The sequence below is a fragment of the Loxodonta africana genome, chromosome 19, assembly GCF_030014295.1.
Source record: "Loxodonta africana isolate mLoxAfr1 chromosome 19, mLoxAfr1.hap2, whole genome shotgun sequence".
NCBI classification, from domain to species: domain Eukaryota; kingdom Metazoa; phylum Chordata; class Mammalia; order Proboscidea; family Elephantidae; genus Loxodonta; species Loxodonta africana.
Genome location: NC_087360.1, coordinates 61118515 through 61141376, shown reverse-complemented (window position 1 = coordinate 61141376; position 22862 = coordinate 61118515). Strand labels below are relative to the sequence as shown.

The following is a 22862-nucleotide window of genomic DNA, read 5'->3' as shown; positions in this document are numbered from 1 at the left end:
TTGGCCTCTGAGCACTGTTTTTGCTGTGTCCCAGAGGTTTTGATAGGAAGTATTTTCATTCTCGGTGCATTCTATGAATTTCCTTATTCCCTTCTTGATGTCTTCTATAACCCAGTCTTTTTTCAGGAGGGTATTGTTCATTTTCCAAGTATTTGATTTCTTTTCCCTAGTTTTTGTTATTGATTTCTAGTTTCATTGCCTTGTGGTCTGAGAAGATGCTTTGTAATATTTCGATGTTTTGGACTCTGCAAAGGTTTGTTTTATGACCTAATATGTGGTCTACTCTAGAGAATGTTCCATGTGCACTAGAAAAAAAAGTATATTTTGCAGCAGTTGGGTGGAGAGTTCTGTAGAAGTCAATGAGGTCAAGTTGGTTGATTGTTGTAAGTAGGTCTTCCGTGTCTCTATTGAGCTTCTTACTGGATGTCCTGTCCTTCTCCGAAAGTGGTGTGTTGAAGTCTCCTACTATAATTGTGGAGGTGTCTATCTCACTTTTCAGTCCTGTTAAAATTTGATTCATGTATCTTGCAGCCCTGTCATTGGGTGCATAAATATTTAATAGGGTTATGTCTTCCTGATCAATTATCCCTTTTATCATTATATAGTGTCCTTCTTTATCCTTTGTGGTGGATTTAAGTCTAAAGTCTCTTTTGTCAGAAATTATCATTACCACTCCTCTTCTTTTTTGCTTATTGTTTGATTGATATATTTTTTTCCATCCTTTGAGTTTTAGTTTGTTTGTGTCTCTAAGTCTAAGGTGTGTCTCTTGCAGGCAGCATATAGATGGATCGTGTTTCTTTATCCAGTCCGTGACTCTCTGTCTCTGTATTGGTGCATTTAGTCCATTTACATTCAGCGTAATTATAGATAAATAAGTTTTTAGTGCTGTCATTTTGATGCCTTTTCATGTGTGTTGTTGGCCATTTCATTTTTCCACATACTTTTTTGTGCTGAGACGTTTTTCTGAGTAAATTGTGAGATCCTCTTTTTCATAATGTTTGACTTTATGTTAGTTGAGTCGTTACGTTTTTCTTGGCTTTTATCTTGAGTTATGGAGTTGATATTCCTTTTTGTGGTTACCTTATTATTTACCCCTATTTTTCTAAGTAAAAACCTAAGTTATATCGCTCTATATCGCCTTGTATCACTCTCCATCTGGCAGTTCAATGCCTCCTGTATTTAGTCCCTCGTTTTGATTATTGTGATCTTTTACCTATTGACTTCCATGATTCCTTGTTATGTGTATTATTTTATTTATTTATTTATTTTTTAGAATTAATGTTAATTTGTTTGTTTTTGTGCTTTCCCTATTTGAGTTGATATCAGGACGTTCTGTTTTGTGACCTTGTATTGTGCCCGTACCTGATATTATTGGTTTTCTGACCAAACAATCTCCTTTAGCATTTCTTGTAGCTTTGGTTTGGTTTTTGCAAATTCTCTAAACTTGTGTTTATCTGTAAATATCTTAATTTCGCCTTCATATTTCAGAGAGAGTTTTGCTGGATATATGATCCTTGGTTGGCAGTTTTTCTCCTTCAGCGCTCTGTATATGTCATCCCATTCCCTTCTTGCCTGCATGGTTTCTGCTGAGTAGTCAGAACATATTCTTATTGATTCTCCCTTGAAGGAAACCTTTCTTTTCTCCCTGGCTGCTTTTAAAATTTTCTGTTTATCTTTGGTTTTGGCCAGTTTGATGATAATATGTCTTGGTGTTTTTCTTTTTGGATCAATCTTAAATGGGGTTCGATGAGCATCTTGGATAGATATCCTTTCGTCTTTCATGATGTCAGGGAAGTTTTGTGTCAGGAGTTCTTCAACTATTTTCTCTGTGTTTTCTGTCTCCCCTCCCTGTTCTGGGACTCCAATCACTCGCAAGTTATCCTTCTTGATAGAGTCCCACATGATTCTTAGGGTTTCTTCATTTTTTTAAATTCTTTTATCTGATTTTTTTTTCAGCTATATTGGTGTTGATTCCCTGGTCCTCCAGATGTTCCAGTCTACATTCTAATTGCTCGAGTCTGCTCCTCTGACTTCCTATTGCGTTGTCTAATTCTGTAATTTTATTGTTAATCTTTTGGATTTCTACATGCTGTCTTTCTATGGATTCTTGCAACTTCTTAATTTTTCCACTATGTTCTTGAATAACCTTTTTGAGTTCTTCAACAGTTTTATCAGTGTGTCCCTTGGCTTTTTCTGCAGTTTGCCTAATTTCATTTGTGATGTCTTGAAGCATTCTGTAAATTAGTTTTTTATATTCTGTATCTGCTAATTCCAGGATTGTATCTTCATTTGGGAAAGATTTTGATTCTTTTGTTTGGGGGGTTGGAGAAGCTGTCATGGTCTGCTTCTTTATGTGGTTTGATATGGACTGCTGTCTCTGAGCCATCACTGGGAAACTAGTTTTTCCAGAAAATCTGCTAAAAAAAAAATGCAGTCAGATCCCTATCAGAGTTCTCCCTCTGGCTCAGGCTTTTCGGATGTTAATGGAGCCGCCTGGAGAGGGTGGGGGAGGGATCAGAGAGCTAGGAGAGCAGCACCTCAGAATGTAGCCAGAGTTGCTTGTCTTACTTGGAATGACTATTATATCTGAGGTTTCCACCAGGCGTGTCGCCTATATGTACTGGCTGTGTGGAGATTGCCCCCGGGGGGTCTGGCCCACTGGCGTCACGGTCAGATCCTCCGCTGTCAGCCCCACCCCCAAGGTTAAGGCTCCCCTACTGGGACGGTGCACTCCCGACTCCAAAATCAGTCGCTGCCTCCCCGTCCGGGCAGCCGTGTCGCGCGCCGCCCCTGCGAACCAGGTGGGCTGCGCCCTCCCTGGGTCAGCTCAGGAGAGTGGAGCAGCTCCCCGCACCTGCGCCGCGATTGCGCGTCCCGGCTGGGACGCCGCTCTCCCCGCTCCAAGACCAGCCACTGCCTTCTGGAGACTTTTCCCACCGGCTGCGCCGCCGCGCTGCTCGCGCGAACCGGGTGGGCGCCACCCGCGTGAACGGCTGGGCCCCCCCCCGGGGTCAATTCAGGGGAGTATAACTGCTCCCTGTGCTCGCGCCACGCCCGCTTCCCGCCGAAATCCCGGCGGGACGGCTCCCCGGCTGGGACGCTGCTCTCCCCGCTCCTAGACCTGTCACTGCCTCCCGGGGACTTCTCCCACTGGCTGCGCCGCCACGCCGCTTGCACGGACCGGCTGGGCTCCCTCCCGGGATGAGTTCGGGGGCTAGGGCTGGGCCCCTTGTCTGTGCCGCCTGCCCCCCTGGGCTCTGCCCCAAATCGGGCTCCAAAGGTCACCTGACTGCTACGCTGGCTCCTGGCTCTGAAAACAATTGCTGTCTCCCCATATTTGTTCGTTCTCCGTCTCTAAATCTGTGTTTGTTGTTCAGAGTTCATAGATTGTTAGGTATGTGATCGATTCACTTGTTTTTCCGAGTCTTTGTTGCAAGAGGGATCCGCGGTAGCGTCCACCTAGTCCGCCATCTTGGCCCCGCCCCCGCATTTTTTCTTTTTAACACTTTAAAGAGATCTTTTGCAGCAATGCATTGTTTTACTTCTTGACTGCTGCTTCCGTGGGCGTTGATCCTTTGCAACTTCACTGTTTTCTCTGTTTATCATGATGTTGCTTATTGGTCCAGTTGTGAGGATTTTTGTTTTCTTTATGCTGAGGTGTAATCCATACTGAAGGCTGTAGTCTTTGATCTTCATCAGTAAGTGCTTCAAGTGCTCTTCACCTTCAGCACACAAGGTTGTGTCATCTGCATATTGCCAGTTGTTAATGAGTCTTCCTCCAAACCTGATGCCCTGTTGTTCATATAGTCTGGCTTCTTGGATTATTTGTTCAGCATACAGTTTGAATAAGAATGGTGAAAGGATACAACCCTGACACACACCTTTCCTAACTTTAAACCATGCAGTATCCCCTCGTTCTGTTCAAACTACTACTGCTTCTTAGTCTAAGTACAGGTTCCTCATAAGCACAATTAAGTGTTCTGGAATTTCTGTTCTTCTCAGTGTTATCCATAATTTTTTGTCTTTTTATTGTACTGTGGGGGCTTGCATGTTGCTGTGATGCTAGAAGCTATGCCATTGGTATTTGAATACCAGCGGGGTTACCCATGGTAGACAGGTTTCAGCTGACCTTCCAGACTAAGACAGACTAGGAAAAGGACCTGGCAGTCTACTTCTGAAAAAACTAGCTAGTGAAAACCTTATGAATAGCAGAACACTGTCTGATATAGTGCCAGAAGACGAGTCCCTCAGGTTGGAAGGCACTGAAAAGACAGCTGAGGAAGAGCTGCCCCCTCAAAGTAAAGTTGACCTTAATGGTGTAGATGGAGTCAAGCCTTGGGGACCTTCATTTGCTGATTTGGCAGGACTCAAAATGAGAAGCAACACCTGCAAACATAATAATTGCAACTTGGAATGTACAAAGTATGAATTTAGGAAAGCTGGAAACTGTTCAAAATGAAATGGAATGCATAAACATCTATATTCTAGGTATTAGTGAGCTGAAATGGACTGATATTGGCCATTTTCAGTTGGACAATCTTATGGTCTGCTATGCCGTGAATGACAAATTTAAGAAGAATGGCGTCATGTTCATCATTAAAAGGAACATTTCAAGATCTATCCTGAAGTACAATGGTGTCAGTGATAGGACAATATCCATAAGCCTACAAGGGAGACCAGTTAATATGACTATTATTCAAATTTGTTCACCAACAATTTGCAGCGGTAGCCTTCTTCTAAAATGGCTCCCAATGAGATCTCACTTCTTGGTATTCAGTATTGTGTGTAATCCCACCCTTTGTGTTTGAGTTGGCCCTGGTGATCTGCTCCTAACAAATAGAATTCAGCAAAAGTTATGGAATGCCACTTCCAAGGTTAGGTTAAAAAAGACAGTGACTAACATTTTGCATGCACTGTCTTTCTTGCTTTCTTAGAGTGCTTGCTTTGCTGAAGCAAGCTACCATGATGGAGAATCCCACATGGATTTATCAGCCTAAAAGCCTGATAAAAACTGAATTCTACCAAAAACCACATGAGTGAACTATGAAGTGGATCCTTCCCAGCCAGGCCTGCAGATGAGACTGTAGTCTTGGCTGACATCTAGATCAGATCTTTGTGAAAGACCCTGAAGAAGAGAACCCAACTAAGTTGCATCTAGATTCCTGCCCCCACAGAAACTTATTAAATAAATATGTGTTGTTTTAAGCTACTAATTTGGGGGGGTAGTTTTTAGTAACTAATAAAGATTCAGATACCTAGAAACCTGGTGCTGCTGTAACAGATACCTAAAATGGTGGGAGAACCATGAGGACTATGACAGAGAATGCTCAAATTGCCTGGAACAGGCTGTTAGTAGAACTACAGACTTTGAGGACATTGAGGGCTCAAAAGTAGTGAAGAACATTTTATGAAATTGAAGGAAACTTTTTATTTAGTGGCAGAAAACCTAGTAACATTTTTGTCTGCAGCATGTGGAAATAAGAACAGGTACTGGATTAACTTGAAGGTCTAGTTCTTGGCTTCTTTGTGCTGCTTTAAGTATGATGAGAGAAACAAATTGCATGAAGGACTATTAAACAAAAAGGAAGCAAAACTGGATTATTTTGAAAATTCTCAGCCTCTCCAGGCAGCAAGAAATGACTTCGAGTACAGCCAGAAAAACATGGTCTAGAGATAAAGCTGTAAGTGAGACTGTATAACCAGTGGTTGAGACTTCAAAAAGATCAAAGGATCAGTGTTACTCAATTATACAAATGGCCCTTTAAAGAAATTAAGGGTATGCCTCACAGATACTCTCAATCAAAACCCTAAGTTTTTTGTCCTTCAGCCGTGTTAGCAAAAGCCCAAGCTAGAGAAGGGCTCATTTCAAAGAGATTTGTGAGTGTTGCTTTTGTCTAATGAAATGAACCCCAAGGAGATTCACAGGAGGCACACAAAGTGTTTCAGAAAACAGTATTAGCAGATACACTGCAAGCAAAGATGAGAGGAATAAAGAGAGTACAAAATGAAAAGAGGTTATAAAAAAAACCCGTTGCCGTCGAGTCGATTCCGACTCTTAGCAACCATATAGGACAGAGTAGAACTAATGCATAGGGTATCCAAGGAGCGCCTGGTGGATTCAAACTGCTGATCTTTTGGTTAGCAGCCATAGCACTTAACCACTACGCCACCAGTGTCCAAGAGGTTATTAGACCTCCAAAATTTTACTGGTAGGAATCAGGTTGATAGAACTGCTTTGCTGCAAACACTGCTACCTTTCATGAAAAAACAAGGAATAACCAAGAGCCAAGAGGGTAGAATCAAGAACAAAGGGGATTATTCACAGGCCTTGAAACCTAACCAAGTGACTCCCAACGTTCTCTCCAATTGATTGCAGAATTACTACAAGCCAGTGATTTTTTTTTTTCATTTCCTGTTTTCCTGCTTATGAATAGGAATTTCTAAAGAAGTTATCCTATGCCTGTCCCACCATCGTCGGTGGTGTTGAGGACAGATAACTTATCTCCTTCCTTTCACAGATCTACAGATGTAGGAGTTGTATTCAGGAAGTATACCACAGAAGCGTAATGCACAGCTGACTTTAATTTATATGAAGCGAGGCTAGGCTTTAACTGACGCTTTAATGGGATGAGACTTTCGTAAACAGTGTAGATAAATGTATTTTACTTGTGAAAAGGATGTGTGACACTAGAGAACAAAGAGTGGACTGCAGTATTCTGCTTATAGAGTGTCGCCTAATGATCTCACCAACTCATATTGACTCCTTTATATCATACCCTTCCCTCATGTGAAGGATGGACCTAGTAACTTGCTTCAGACAAAGACAATATGGCAAAAGTGATGGACTATCACTTCTAACATCAGATTATAGATGACAGTAACTATCATTTTCTTTACACTCTTTCTCTTGCTTTCTTGAATTATTTGGTTTCACAAAGCTGACCTTAAGGTGTTAGCCAGTTTCATACAAAAGCTTTACTCAGGGAAATTGGCTTCCAAGCTTAGTCATGTGGTTGTTGGCATGTTTCAGTTTCCAGAAGGACTGTTGGCTGGAGGTCATCCTCCCTTTCTTGTCACATAGGCCTGCCATGTTGGAGAGGCCTATGTGACAAGAAAGGGAGGATGACCTCCAGCCAACAGTCCTTCTGGAAACTGAAACATGCCAACAACCACATGACTAAGCTTGAAAGCCAATTTCCCTGAGTAAAGCCTTTGTATGAAACTGGCTAACACCTTAAGGTCAGCTTTGTGAAAAATCCTGAAGGACGGACCCAGCTACGTCATGCTGGAAATTCCTGACTCACAGAAACTAAAATAATGTGGGTTGTTTCATTCCTCTAGGATAAATGGCCAAGAGTGCAATTTCTCAGTAGCATGATAAGCCCATATTTGATTTATAAGAAACTGCCATAATCTTTCCAAACTGGCTGTGTCATTTTATATATCCACCAAAAATGCATGAGTGACTAAGCTTCTCCAAATCCTCGTCAGCGATTGGTGGTATTGATATATACATTTTTTAAATTTTAGCTATTTTAATAGGTATATACTGATATCTCCTTATGGTCTTAATTTGCATTTCTCAAATGGTAAATTATAGGGGACACCTTTTCATTTTCTTATTTATCATCAGTATATGCTCCTTGGAGAAATGTCTTTTTATGTCTTTTTTAATAGGGTATTTTTTAATGCTGAGTTTTGAGATTCTTTATATATCCTTGACACAAGTCCTTTTACAAGTATATGGTTTGCAAAGATTTTCTTCTATTGTGTAGCTTATGTTTTCATCCCTTTCATAGTATCTTTCACAGAGCAAATGTGTTTAATTTATGTGAGGTAGAGTTTATCATTTTTTTCCTTTTTACAGATCGTACTTTTGGTGTCAAGACTAATAACTCGTCACGAAACTCTAAGATCACAAAGGTGTTCTTCTGTTTTTTACTAAAAAAAATTTCTTTTCTTTTCTGTTCTTTTTTTTTTACATTTAAGTATGTCTTCCATTTTAAGTGAGCTTTTGTATAATGTGTGAAGTTTAGGTGGAGGTTCTTTTTGTTTTGTTTTGTTTTGTCTAAGGATGACCGATTGGCATAGTTTTTGCACCTTTGTCAAAAATCCGTTGGGTTTATCTGTGTAGGTCTATTTTTGGGTTCTTTATTCTGTTAAATTCGTCTGTGTGTCTACCCATCTAACAATACAATCCTCTCTTGACTACTTTATCTCTGTAGTAAGCCTTAAGGTCAGGGAGAATAATTCTTTCCATTTTATTTCTCTTTTTAAAAAATTGTTTAAGCTCTTCTATGTCCTCTGCCTCTCCAAATAAGTCTTAGAATTAGCTTGTACATCACTACATAAAGTCTTGCTGAAGCTTTGAGAGGAATTGTGTTAAAACTACAGATCAATTTGGGGAAAAATAAAATCTTTGTTATACTGAGTCTTTCAATCCATGAATATGGTAAGTCTCTCCAATTATTTGTGTCCTCTTTGATTTCTTTCATCAGCATTTTATAGTCCTCAAGATACAGATCCTGTACGTGTTTTGCTAGATTTCTACCTAAGTATTTTGTTTACTTTGGAGCAATTAGAAAAGGTATTTTGTTTTGAGTTTCAGTTTCCTACTAGTATGTAGACATGTGATTTTTATATGTTGAGCTTGTATCCTGAAATCTTGCTGAACTCAATTATTTGAGTTTGTCTGATTATGTGTCTATTTCCCCATCTCATTGAAGAAACAAAATTTAGTCAATGAAACAGAATTCCAGAAATAGAATTCCTCATTGACCATTTCTTTTAGCACTTGAAAATGGATGTGACACTTCCTTCTGGTGTGCGTGGATCGAGATGAAAAAAATTGCTGTCATTTGATTTTGTATTCTCCTCTAGATAATATGTCATTTCTGTCTAGCTACTTCAAATTTTTCTTTAGTTATGTGTGAAGTTTAATTTTTTTTGGGGGGGGGTTGTGGATTTATTTCCAGTCATATATAAGAGTGGTGAGAGAGGAACACCCTTGCCTGCTTTTCCTGATTTAACCTGCCTCTCCTCCTTGTGGGACTCAAATGATATGAATGTTAGCTTTTTTTTTTTTTTTTTCAATGGCCTCAACGGCCCCTGTGATGCTTTTCATTTTCAGTCTGTTTTCTTCCTGTTACTCTGACTGGGTAAATTCTAGTGATCTTTTTTTAAGTTTAATGATTCTATCCTCTGTAACTTCCACCCTACTATTGAATTATCAGTGAGTTAAAATTTTCTGTTGTTGTTTTCTGTTTAGTTTTGTAATTTCTTTTTTTTTAAAAATAATTTGTATTTATTTGCTGAGTTTTTTGTTTGCTTATTTCAGGAGTATTTGTAGTTGATTTTTGAGGCATTTTTAAGATGACAGCTTTAAAATCCTTGTCAGATAATTCCAACATCTCTATTCTTTCTTGGCATTCTTGGCATTAGTTGATTGTATTTACTCATTCAGGTTGTGATTTTACTGTTTCTTGATACGATGGGTGATTTCCTATTACATCCTGGATAGTTTATTATGTTTAAAGACTTTGGGTCCTACTTAAATCTTTTATTAAATAGGCAGTCATCCTATTTAGGCTTAGTACACAGGTGGTAGGTTAGTTTTGTGGATTGTGATTCTACTGACAATTTAATTTTCCTAGCCACTTTGGTGCTACTTTAGTCGACTCAGTTTGTCTGGTACCATGGAGGCTCCCACTGCTCTCTGCTGATGCTGCAAGTGGAGGAGAAGCATACTCACATGCAACCACCTGGTCTTCAAGGTGATGAGGGAAGGAACTCTTCAGCGCAAGGGGTTCATGGTTTGTTCTAAGTGGGGAGAAGTAGGTAAAGACAATTTTACACCCTCTTCTCTGGGTCAAAAGTTAGGATGATGTGCTTGCTAAGTTTGTAAGGGGATCTTATTGCCAAATTACCATGAACTTGGGCTGAAACTACTTTTAACTGCTCAATTCTTAGAACAAACTTCAGTTCTTCAAAAAAAAATTCGAAGGTAGACCAAAATTTTTCAGGCTTGAAAAACTATGTAGAAGAAAGGGTGAGGGAAGTTAGTGAAGACATCTGAATCTGAGACTATTTATTTGACTGTGGATTTACAACAGGGAAAGGAAAATAGACCTTTTGTGAAATCCTTTTGGTCAGGCTTCCAGCAGTATGGAGCCCTAGACTCAAGGGACAGTCATTCTCAGATCCGACACGGTGACTTACAGCCTCCCAGCAAGCATGAGGGAGGGTCAGTGGTAATTCTATGGTGTGGAGCTTTTGGACAAACTGAAATGTGGAAAGGCTTTTATATACATAACTACTCGTTGCCATCGAGTAAGTTCCGACTCATAGCAACCCTATAGGACAGATAGAACTGCCTGAGTTTCTAAGGAGCAGCTGGTAGATTTGAACAGCTGACTTTTTGGTTAGCAGCCATAGTTCTTAACCACTTCTCCATCAGGGCTCCAGATAAATACACATACGTGTGATTTTTATTGTGGATACATTTAATTTATAAGAAAATTTAATGAGATGCATTTCATATTATTACTATATAAAGTATTCCTATAATCTGTGTATCTCCTTTTGATCACTTCCTCCTTTATGACATTGAATAATAAAATCTATTCAGCAACTCATTCTTAGTTCTAATCCTACGTAATGTTTTGTTGATGATATTAATTGGATGTTTTCTCATTACATTGTCAAATTGGTTATGTTAGCTGTAAAGTTAAAGCTATCATTTGTCTTGCTGTACATGGACATGTGTATTTTCTGTGTTGTGCTGTTGATAATCTCATGCTAATAACTTTTTACAATCAGTTTTAATGTTTATTCTGTTGCTTCTCTTAAATTTTCTTGTGACGCAAACTTTTTATTCCTCTTCTTTCCAATAATTTTGTTTTCTATTTTTGTTTCGTTTTAGTCTTAGTATCTAGGGTGCTCAAATAGAATTCTGCATAAGAGCAATGAGAGTAGATATCCTTGCCTTTTTTCGAAGTCTATTGTTAATGTTACCATTATTTCACCTGATGTCTGATTTTCATATTAGTTTCCTCATAGATAAATATCGATGGATTTAGAAAATTTATTTTTATTCCTATTCTCTGGGAGTATATGTTAAGAAAAAGTGTGACTTTTTATTAGATACGTTTTGGGAGGCCTCCATTTCTTCTTCTTTATCAATATAATGAATAATATTCAGGGACAGCCTAAAGTTGAATCATCCTTGTATTTGCAGAATAAAGAAATCCTTGTTTTTTGTATGATCTATCATTTTGATAACAAGGTAATTTCATTTTGGTTCAACTATTTGTATCTATGCTGATTGTGATAGCATGAATGTGTTTTGCACATGGGAAGGGCATGAGTTTTTTTGGGGGATGGCAAAGTGTGGAATGTTGTGGATTTAATTATGTCTCACCAAAATATGTATTAAAATTCTGGGTCCCATACCTGCGGATATGATCCTGTTTGTAAATAAGATTTTTCTTTTGCTGTGTTAATGATCTTATACCCGAATAGGGTGGATCCTAAACCTAATCAGTTCTGAGTAATAAAAACAGAGGAATAGACACAGAGACACACACAGGGGAGAGACAAATCTTAAGAAATGTGAAGGAAGGCCAAGGAACACCAAGAAACTTTCAGGACAACTGACAAGGCAGGATCTCCCCCTAACGCCACACCTTGAATTTGGACTTCTAGTCTCCTGAACTTTGAAAAAATAAATTTCTGTTCTTTAATTCCACCCACTTCTGGTGATTTTTGTTACAACAGCACTAGGTAACTAAGGCATTGACAGATGATATTGCCATAGTTTCCTACTTGATGAAAAGTTTTAGTATCAAAATGTGTTTGAAGGTTTTCCAACTTTTCTATGGCCCGTAAGCACAGATGAATGGATAAACAAAATGTGGTATCTACATACAATGGAATGTTACTCAGCCATAAAGATAAATTAAGTCCTGGTACCTGCCACAACATGGATAAACCTTGAAAATATTATGATGAGTAAAATATGTATATATACACCTCTTGTGTCTTATACACCTCTTGTGCTTATAGAACAAATAATTGAGGTTTTGGTCATATTATCTCTAAAATTTAAATGTTTATGAAATATTTTTATGTTTGTTTTAATTTAGTATTGTTTAAATAAAACCTGCAAAGAAGCCAGTTTAATGGGACATAACTGTAATGCCACTATGAAATGCAAAGGGAATGGGGTAAGTGACTTATTTTTCATATTCTAAATTGCATATTATTGTTGTGGGTAATTGAAGGTGAACGTTTATCCCATTTATTGGGAGAATTGACAGTCTACATTACCTTTAAACTGACCTTGCCTAGAACTAGCTGATAAGTCTAAAGAATATGAACTAAGCTAATTCAAAGATTTATAAGTGAATTTTACTATATGTGGGTTAAATTTAATGTAAACATCCATAATTTATGAATTAACATTTTTAAATGAAAAAAATATATTTTTCCATACAAAGAAATGTATGTTTTTCTTATCAGATGGTGAAACTATTTTGTTCTCCCTCATAGTTTTAATAATTATAATTTCTGGGTACCTAGCATTTTAGCAGAGAATATACTTAAAAAACATGCTGCTATGTCATTTTTCTTACAGAGAAGTTTCTACTAGGAAATGCATCCTCCCATGAAACACTTTATTTTTTCTCAATGATTTATGTGTTTTCATCTATCAGTACAAATTTATTGTTCCATTTACATTGTGTTTTCATTTCTTAAAATTTAAATCTGTTAATGAGGCAAATAAAATTACTGATTTTATAACATTAAACCAACCTTAAATTTCTAGAATAAAACCAACCATGATCTATAGTTTGATTCAATTTTTAAATATTTTGTTTGATATTGTTTCTATTTTGTGGATTAGATTGACCATAAGCTTAATGTTTTATACTGAATGCCTTTGATTTAGTATCAAAGTAACATTAAAAAAGTAACATTAGCTACATAAAATAAATTGTGGTGGTACTCCTTCATTATCTATTTTCTGCAGTATGTTTTTGATATTGGTGTTATTTTTTTTCTTAATGCTAGGTCAAATTTATTGTAGAAACCATTTTGGCATATTTGGGAGAAAATACATAATTAAAGATACAATTTTTTTAATAATAGCGTAACTATTTATGACTTCTGTTTATCCTTGTGTCAGTTCTTTCATTTGAACTTTTCCAACAACTTGTCTAATTTTTCATCTAAATTTTCAAAATTTGCAAATTATTTGATGTTTTATATATTTCCAGCGTCAGAATCAACAATAGTGTTGACTTCTTTTTCTTACCTGACATTGCTAATGACATTTTATGGGGAACATTTTACTAATGTATCAGACACACAGAATAAACTTAAAAATGTTAAGTGTAAAACTAGGTTAATGTTCACAGAGAAAGCACAACTACATATCCAGAACGTATACCAAAGAATAGTACATTGCCAGTAGGCCAGAAGCCCAGTTAGCTTCAAAAACAAACAAAAAACCCAAACCTGTTGCCATCGAGTCAATTCCAACTCATAGTGACCTTATAAGACAAAGTATCAACATTATGTGTGTGAGACTCACACGTGTTGTTATATGTAGTTTTAGTATATTCATCCCTGTTGTTATATTTGACCTTGGATTTGGCGATGGATGCTTAGATTTGACACCAAAAGCAAAAGCAACAAAAGAAAAAAATTGGACATCATAATAATTAAATTTTTTTGTGCAGCAAATGATATTTTTAAGAATGTGAGTTAGCACCCGAAAAAATGGGAGAAAATACTTGAAAATAAGATATATGGTAAGGGTTTTATACCTAGAATTAAAAAAAAAAAAACTCTACAACTCAACAAAAAAATTAAAAATTAATAAATGTGCAGCAGAGTAAAACAGACATTTTTTGAAAGAATATACAAATGGCCAACGAGCACATGAAAAATTGTTCAAAATCATTGGTCGTTACAGAAATGTATTATTTGGAAACACTTGACATTAGGAAATTAATCTAACTTTTTAAAAACTTCATTATTATCCTAAAATTTCAGCATTACATTTATCAATAGATGAAAAAGATATCTACTGAAGTTTGAAATATGGTTTCAGTTGCCATAAATTTTAAATACATGTGTAGTGCTTTCATTTTTCAATTGCTTAACTGTATAAACCAGCATTCTTGTCTTTGGAAAATTTTAAAATTTTACAGAGATTATCATTAGTATTTCTAAATCAGGAAATGCATCTGACCAATCAAACATAAAATCTGGTATAAATTATTATGTTAACAAAGAAATTTTCTCATTGGATAATTTGTAAAATTATATTTAGAAGCTGATGCAAATGTAATGTTTAGTATCTTCCCTAATATTTTCAATGTATTCTTTGCACAATTACATAATTTAAAAATTCATTAAAAATAGGCTCCCTCAATACAGTTTCATTTACCCCTTTGGAACATTACAAATATTACCAGTGTTTTCAATTTATGAGTGTAATATCACCTGAAAAAGTTTGAGGACAGCTATTACAGAAAGATTTGGGAAATATTCCATCTTTTCTCTCTATAACCTTGACAAGGTTAAATGATGTAGACATATTTGCATACAAAAAGTTTGTCAGAATTGCAATAAATCTATGCCTGCTCTTCTTACCAAATTTAGATTATTTGCTCTGTTCCATGTTTTCCAGTAGTTGCTGGTTCATTAAAGTTAACATTTCTTCTGCCTCAATTTGCCTATCTGTATTTTCTTTAATAATTTGCTCATTCTATCCATATTTTCAAATATATTGTCTAAAATTTATATGTGCCTGATGTATCTTATTTTTATTACTTCAGAGTTTAAGTTCATAACAATTATGTCTGGCAAATTATTATGAATTCTGATATGTCAGTTTTTCCTGTATTTTTGTTTGGATTTGCCTGTATTTGTAAAAGAACAAATAATGTAGAAACAAACACTCCAGAAAGCGGACAGAAAAGCAAATTATAAAGTTTTATTTTGTTGCCATTTTCAATATTTACTTCTGCATTATGTTATTTTCTTTTGGAAAATACACTTATTCACTACAACAGTAAATATCAATAATTGATCAGTAGTATCAAATATTGAAAAGGGACTAGGATAAGAAATTAAAGTGGCTGAGTCAATTGACAATTATTTTATCACAATACTTTGTATAGAAAATAAAGGGCATAAATAGAAGATGTGGAAATAAGGATAGCAAGTATTTTCAAAATAACTAAATGAGAGGATATTTGTGAAAAGCTTCTAAATCTACCCTGTTGTGGATTGAATTGTGTCCCCCCAAAATGTGTGTGAACTTGGCTAGGCCACCACAATTTCCAGTGTTGTGTGATTGTCTACCATTTTGTCATCTGATGTGATTTTCCTATGTGTTATAAATCCTACTTCTATGATGTTAATAAGGCAAGACTCAATCCCTTTTGAAATATAAAAGACAGAAGCAAGCAGAGACAGGGGGACCACCTACCACCAAGAAAACAAATCCGGAAACATAGTGTGTCCTTTGCACCTGGGGTTCCTGAGCTCAGAAGCTGCTGGACCAGGGGAATATTGATGACAAAGGCCTTTCCCCAGAGCTGACGGAGAGAGAAAGCTTTCCCCTGTAGCTGGCACCCTGAATTTGGACTTCTAGCCTACCAGACTATGAGAGGATAAATTTCTCCCTCTTAAGGCCATCCACTTGTGTTATTTCTGTTATAGCAACACTAGGTGACTAAGACAAACACTAATAATGTGAATGTGATGGCTATAGCTTTATCAAATCCTGGATTTAGAAAGATGACCAGGGATGATAAAGTACTGATCAAAACCATCAATCTATAGAGGCTAGAAATATACTTTCGAGTAGGTAGTAGTTTTGCCACTCATACTATTTTGCTGTCAAAATTTTCACTCCTTTATCTAACTTACTCTTCATATTATATAGACTTAATAATTTTAAGAAAAACAGTAATTTTATGCTATGGAATTTATATATTTAGATCATATATAAAGACTAAAATAAAGTTTTATAGAAATAATAATATTCTGATGGTGATTATATGATTTTCTGTTTCAGATATGTAATAATTTTGGTAATTGTCAATGCTTTCCTGGCTATCGGCCTCCAGATTGTGAATTCCAGATTGGTTCACCAGGGGGCAGTATTGATGATGGAAATGTTCAGAAGTCAGGTAAGTAGAAATAAAACTTTTAAATCAAAATTGAATATTGTTTTATATGGAAGTAATTAAGGAAGTACACTGCTGAGTCAAATCTTCCAAGATCTCCTGAATAATTCAAAGAGTTATCTTTAATAGTGACTTTATTTAAAATAACGTTACACCACATTTTAAATAAGATTTTCTGAGACACTTGGATTTAATCAACTTAGTTGAATAAGTTAGATTTTCAAGAGTTGTCATAACATAAATTAAAACAGGCTCAGATATAGAAGAATGAGTACACAAATAATTTGTGTTTCCATATTGAAAATTTTGTAGGTTATTAAAAACCAACAGTAGGATAAACTATTTATTCTTAATAAAATTTGTGAAACATATATGGCAAAATATTAGTATATACATTTACTATAAAATAATAATCAATTTTTTGAGTGATGGAGTACATGTTTATATTTTCCATCGTGCCTGTAAATGTAGGCAAATATTACTGGCTATTTTTATATTTATATAAGCTAAAATCTAAAAACGACCAAATATAAATCAACAGATGGCTAAAAAAAAACTGGTATATCCATACAGTAGAATACTATTGAATGATAAAAAAAAGAACAAGTTATTATTAAATGCACCAACATGGAGAAATCTCAAAATTGAAACTGAATGAAAGAACACAGAGTAAAATAGGTACTTATCTTATGATTTTACTTATATAAAACTCTAGAAAATTCAAACTAATTTATAATGGCAGAACATAGATCAGTGATTGCCTGTACGGGGAAGTGACAGCATGAGGGGATCAGAGGGAGCAAGGGGAAACTTGTGGCGGGTGATATAGTCATTGTTTTGGTAGTAATGATAGTTTCATGGGTGTATACATATAATGAAACCTATCAAATTGTACACCTTCGATATGGGCAGTTTCTTATTTGGCAATCACACCTCAATAAAGCAGTTAATATAATTTTAAAAATTCTAAAAAATAATGTATAAAGAAGATATTTGCAATATTTTGCTGTCAAATCTCAGGTGATAATAACCAAATTTTATTCATTTATTAAATAAAAAAGTATAAACATTTTACATTAAGTGGAGAAAACCACCATAAGACTTCAAAACAAAGGTCTTAAAAATGGCTGCCCATAGGGGTATAACCAAAAACCAAACCAAACCCAGTGCCGTCAAGTCGATTCCGACTCATAGCGACCCCATAGGACAGAGTAGAACTGCCGCATAGAGTTTTCAAGGAGTGCCTGGTAGATTCAAACTGCCGACCCTTTGGTTAGCAGCTGTAGCACTTAACCACTACACCACCATGGTTTCCCATAGGGGTATACATATGGCAAATCTCATCCAATCATACAGTTAAAATGTTTCCTATACCTTGTATATAAAGAAAAACTATAATAAAAAAGGAGGGAAATACCAAGGATATGCAGCAATTAGGACTTTCACCAAATGCTAGTGGGAATATAACCATTAACCCTTTGGAAAACCTTTGGAAATATTTACTAATTTTGAATATAGCCATATGCTATGAACAAGCATTTCTACTTCTGGGGCATATATTTGAGATATATGCATATATATGAATTATGGTGTTGGCAAAGAATATCAAATATAATATGGGCTAACAGAAAAATGATCAAATCTATATTGGAGAAGTACAGTCAGAATGCTCCTCAGAAGCGAGGATGGTAAGACTTTATCTCAAGTACCTTGGACATCTTATCAGGAGGGAACAGACCCTGGAGAAGGATATCACACTTGGTAAAATAGAGGTTCAGCAAAAAAGAGGAAGACCCTCAACTAGATGGCTTGGCACAGTGGCTGCAACAATGGGCTCAAACATAGCAGTGGTTGTGAGGGTGGCATTCTGTTGTGCACAGGGTTGCTATAAGTCGGAACCAACTCGTTGGCACCCAACAACATGTTAACAAAAAGAATGTAGTAGAATATTCATAGCAGTACTATTCATAATACTCAAAATTGTATACGCAAATGCTTATAACCAATAGAATGTATTAATGACTAAAAAAAATTAATGACTATGTTATTTTATATACAGTACAGCAATGAGAATAAATAATAAGAATAAACAATAGTATGGAAAATCTCAAAATGCAGTAAGAGAAGTCAGAAAAAGAGTGCATACAGTATAAATCTATTATACAGTTCAAAATCTCTAAAAAATGATCTTTGTAGACAAAGTAGAAATTATCCTTGGGAAGAAAGCAAATTGGGGGCCTCTAAGGGTTTTTTTTTTTTTTTTTTACTGGGTTTATTTAAGGGTTTTTTTTTTTTTTTTTACTGGGTTTAAGATTCTGGTAATATTGCATTTTCTAGTTTTGATGCTGGCTACATAAGTGCATTTAATTTAGAAAATTCTTGGAGCTGTACGATAATGATATGCACATGTCATGGACTGAATCATGCCCTCCCAAAATATGTGCTGAAAATCCTAACTTCTAAAAAAACAAAATGCTTCTGGTTATAATTCCATTTGGGAATGTGTTGTCTTTGTTATGTTAATGAAGCAGGATTAGTGTAGGGTGTGTTTTGAGTCTATCTCATCTGAAATATAAAAGACATTAAATTAGCAAGAGAAAGAAGCAGAGATGGAGGAAGAGAGATGCTAAGCCAGATGAAGATTTCCGAGGAGCAGAAGCTCTGGAGAGACTCAAGATCTTCCTCCAAAGACCTTCCTCCAGAGCCAACAGAGAGAAAAAGGCTTCCCCTAGAGGCGGCACCCTGAAATGGATCTTCTAACCTCCTAAACCGTGAGAAAATAAATTTCTGTTCGTTAAAGCCACCCACTTGTAGAAGTTCTGTTATAGCAGCACAAGATAACTAAGAGTGCACATTTCAGTTAACATGTAAACAGGTGCAAACAAGTAATAATTGCAGAAATCAGGATAGTGGTAACCCTGGGAAAAGAGTGATGTTTAAGAAAGTTCTGAGGATGGTTTTGGTTTTCTAGCAGGGTCTATTTTGAGACCAGGAAAGAGGATATATGCATATTGATTTGCTAATTCATTGTTTACTTTTCTAATATATTAATGCATTATCTAGTTTTCTTAATTGGGTAATCCTTCAATTTTTAAAATGTGTAAGAAATTACCAGAAGACATAACATGCTTATAGAATGTCAATGAAAAGAGACACTCATATACACACACACACGTAAACACATGCAGATATGTATTATCTATCATATATAGATACAGGTACAGATATAGATAAGAAAATTTTTTACATGCCTAAATTACAAATAATGAGTGGAGAAGCATGAGTCTTTTACTGATGGTTTCCTCCAAGGAGAGAAAATACTTGACCTGGCATGGGTCAGGGAAGGGTGCTCCTTATGGTATATTGTTTTCTAAATTTTTAAACTTAATTCTTATTGATGTATTATCTTTCAAAACATTGATGTTAAACATCAGCTAAATGTAGTAAACAGTATTCAAAAACATGTGCATAACACCATAATAATTAAACATATAGGAGCCCTGTAGTGCAGTGGTTAAGAGCTCAGGCTGCTAACCAAAAGGTTAGCAGTTCAAATCTACCAGGCACTCTTTGGAAACCCTATGGGCCAGTTCTACACTGTCCTATACGGGCACTATGAGTTGGGATCATCTAGGTGGCAATGGGTTTTTTTTGTTTGTTTGTTTCTGGATGCATAAAAGCATAATTCAAGTTGAAGCTGTAGAAAATTAGAACAAGTCTACAAGAGCCCAAGTATGACCTCAAGTATATTCCACCTGAATTTAGAGACCATCTCAAGAATAGATTTGATGCATAGAACACGAATGACCAAAGACCAGATGAATCGTGGAGTGATATCAAGGACATCATACATGAAGAAAGCAAGAGATCATTAAAAAGACAGGAAATAAAGAAAAGACCAAAAGACTTTCTCTTGAAGGTCAAGTAGCTAAAGCAGAAGGAAGAAATGATGAAGTAAAACAGCTGAACAGGAGATTTCAAAGAGTGGCTTGAGAAGACGAAGTAAAGAATTATAATGACATTTGCAAAGACCTGGAGTTAGAAAGCCAAAAGAGAAGGATATGCTCAGCATTTCTCAAGCTGAAAGAACTGAAAAAAAAATTCAAGGATTCTATGGCAAAATAAACCCTGGTGGCATAGTGGTTAAGAGCTACAGCTGCTAACCAAAATGTCGGCAGTTCTAATCCATCAGGTGCTCCTTAGAAATGCTTAGAACCCGTACTCTGTACTTTAAGGTTGCTATGAGTCATAATCAACTCGACAGCAATGTGTTAAAAAAAAAATGTGTCAGTGGGCAAAATATTGACGACACAGGAGGCATCAAAAGAAAATGGAAGTAATACACAGAGTCAGTGTACCAAAAAGAATTGGTCGATGTTCAACCATTTCAGGAGGTAGCGTATGATCAATAACTATGGTACTGAAGGAAGAGGTCCAAGCTGCACTGCAGGCATTCGTGAAAAACAAGGCTCCAGGAATTGACAGAATAGCAAATGAGATGTTTCAATAAACAGATGCAACACTGGAAGTGCTCACTCATATATGCCAAAAAATTTGAAGACAGCTACCTGGCCAACCAACTGGAAGACATCCATATTTATGCCTATTCCAAAGAAAGGTGATTCAACAGTTTCAGAAATTATAGAACAATATCATTAATATCACACACAAGTAAAATTTTGCTGAAGACCATTCAAAAGTGGCTGCAGCAGTATATCAACAGGGAACTGCCAGAAATTCAGGCCAGATTCAGAAGAAGACTTGAAACGAGAGGTATTATTGCTGATGTTGGATGGGTGCTGGCTGAAGGCAGAGAATACCAGAAAGACGTTTACCTGTGTTTTATTAACTATGCAAAGGCATTTGACTGTGTGGATCATAACAAATTATGCATAATATTGTGAAGAATGGGAATTCCAGAACACTTAATAGTACTCATGAGGAACCTATACATAGATCCAGAGGCAGTCGTTCCAACAGAGGGGATACTGTGTGGTTTAAGGTCAGGAAAGGTGTGTGTCAAGGTTGTATCCTTTTAGCATACCTATTCAATTCTGTATGCTGAGCAAATAATCCAAGAAGCTGGACTATATGAAGAAGAATGCAGCATCAGGATTGGAGGAAGACTCATTGACAATCTGCATTTTGCAGATGACACAAACTTGCTGAAAGTGGAGAAGACATGAAGCACTTAGTGATGAAAATCAAAGACTACAACCTTCAGTGTGGCATAGACCTCAACATAAAGAAAACAAAAATACTCACAACTGGACCAGCAAGCAACATCATGATATACAGGGGAAAGATAAAAGTTGTCAAGGATTTCATTTTCCTTGAATCTGTGATCAACACCCATGGTAGCAGCAGCCAAGAAATCAAACAATGCATTGCATTGGGCAAATCGGCTGCAAAGGACCTCTTTAATTCTTTGAAAAGCAAAGATGTCACCTTGAAGACTAAGGTATGCCTGGGCCAGATCATGATGTTTTCAATTGCCTCATATGCATGAGAAAGCTGGACAAAGAATAGGGAAGACAGAAGAAGAATTGAAGCCTTTTAATTACAGTCTTTAGAATGCTTCTTAGAAGCAAGGATGGCTACTTCCCTCACATACTTTGGACATGTTATCAGGAGGGATCAGTCCCTGGAGAAGGACATCATGCTTGGTACAGTGGAGGGTCAGTGAAAAAGAGAAAGACCCTCGATGAGATGGAGTGACACAGTGGCTACAACAATGGGCTCAAGCATAACAACGATTGTGAAAATGGTGCGGGTCTGGGCAGAGTTTTGTTCTGCTGTGCACAGGGTCACTATTAGTTGGAACCGACTTGACAACACATAACAACAACATCCATGAAAGACAAATAGGAAATCTATGAAAAAGTGTCCTTGAACTTTTTGGGTTATGAGCTTAAATATCCACTTATTTTTCCTACAATAGTTTGTAATGTATTAAAATTTTAATTGTTATATTTTATATTGAAGATTAAATCGTAAAGAAATATAAATTTAAATACTTGGCAAATTCTCACTGAGTTTGATGTTTCCTTTCTAGATATTTTTGTTATTAAAAAAGACTACAGTACACATCAGAACTGGCTTATTCTGAGTTTCTACATTTTTCTGCCCTTTTTTATAATTTTCATCATTGTGGTCGTGAAGCGGAATGAAATGAGAAAATCATGGAACAGAGAGGAGGCAGAATATGAGGGGTAAATATAATTTATGAGTTTATATTGTATTGACCCTACAGCAGTATCATAAATTTATAACTATAACATTAGTTATAGTTATTCCTGTTGTTGTTAGTTGCCTTTGAGTCAGCTTTTACTCGTAAATATTTAATGAATAACAGGATGCAACAGTCTGATCCTGGCCATCTTCATGATCCCTGGTATGTGTGAGTCCATGATTGTTGCTAATGTGTGAGTCCATCTCACTGAGGGTTTCCCACATTTTCACTGACCTTTTTCACCAAACGTGGTGTCCTTTTCTAGTGATTGATCTTTCCTGATGATGTGTCCAGTGTAAGTGAAACAAAGTCTTGGCATCCTTGCTTCTAAGAAACATCTTGGTTATATTTCTTCTAAGACTGATTTGTTTGCTTTTGTGTTAGCCTATGGCATAGTCCGTATCCTCCAGCAACACCACAATTTA

General features: G+C 36.3%; 1 protein-coding gene across 2 annotated transcripts in view; it reads left to right on the top strand.

Annotated features, from left to right (window-relative positions):
• ADAM18 (ADAM metallopeptidase domain 18) overlaps window positions 1–22562 on the top strand; it is a 95698-nt gene extending 73136 nt beyond the window's left edge. For both annotated transcript variants that reach the window (XM_023551092.2, XM_023551091.2), the window contains 3 exons: window positions 12144–12224; window positions 16094–16208; window positions 22261–22562. In XM_023551092.2, the coding sequence (XP_023406860.1) occupies window positions 12144–12224; window positions 16094–16208; window positions 22261–22421 (357 nt within the window). In that variant the 3' untranslated portion in view covers window positions 22422–22562. The remainder of the gene's footprint in view (window positions 1–12143; window positions 12225–16093; window positions 16209–22260) is intronic.
• Window positions 22563–22862: the final 300 nt, after the last annotated feature.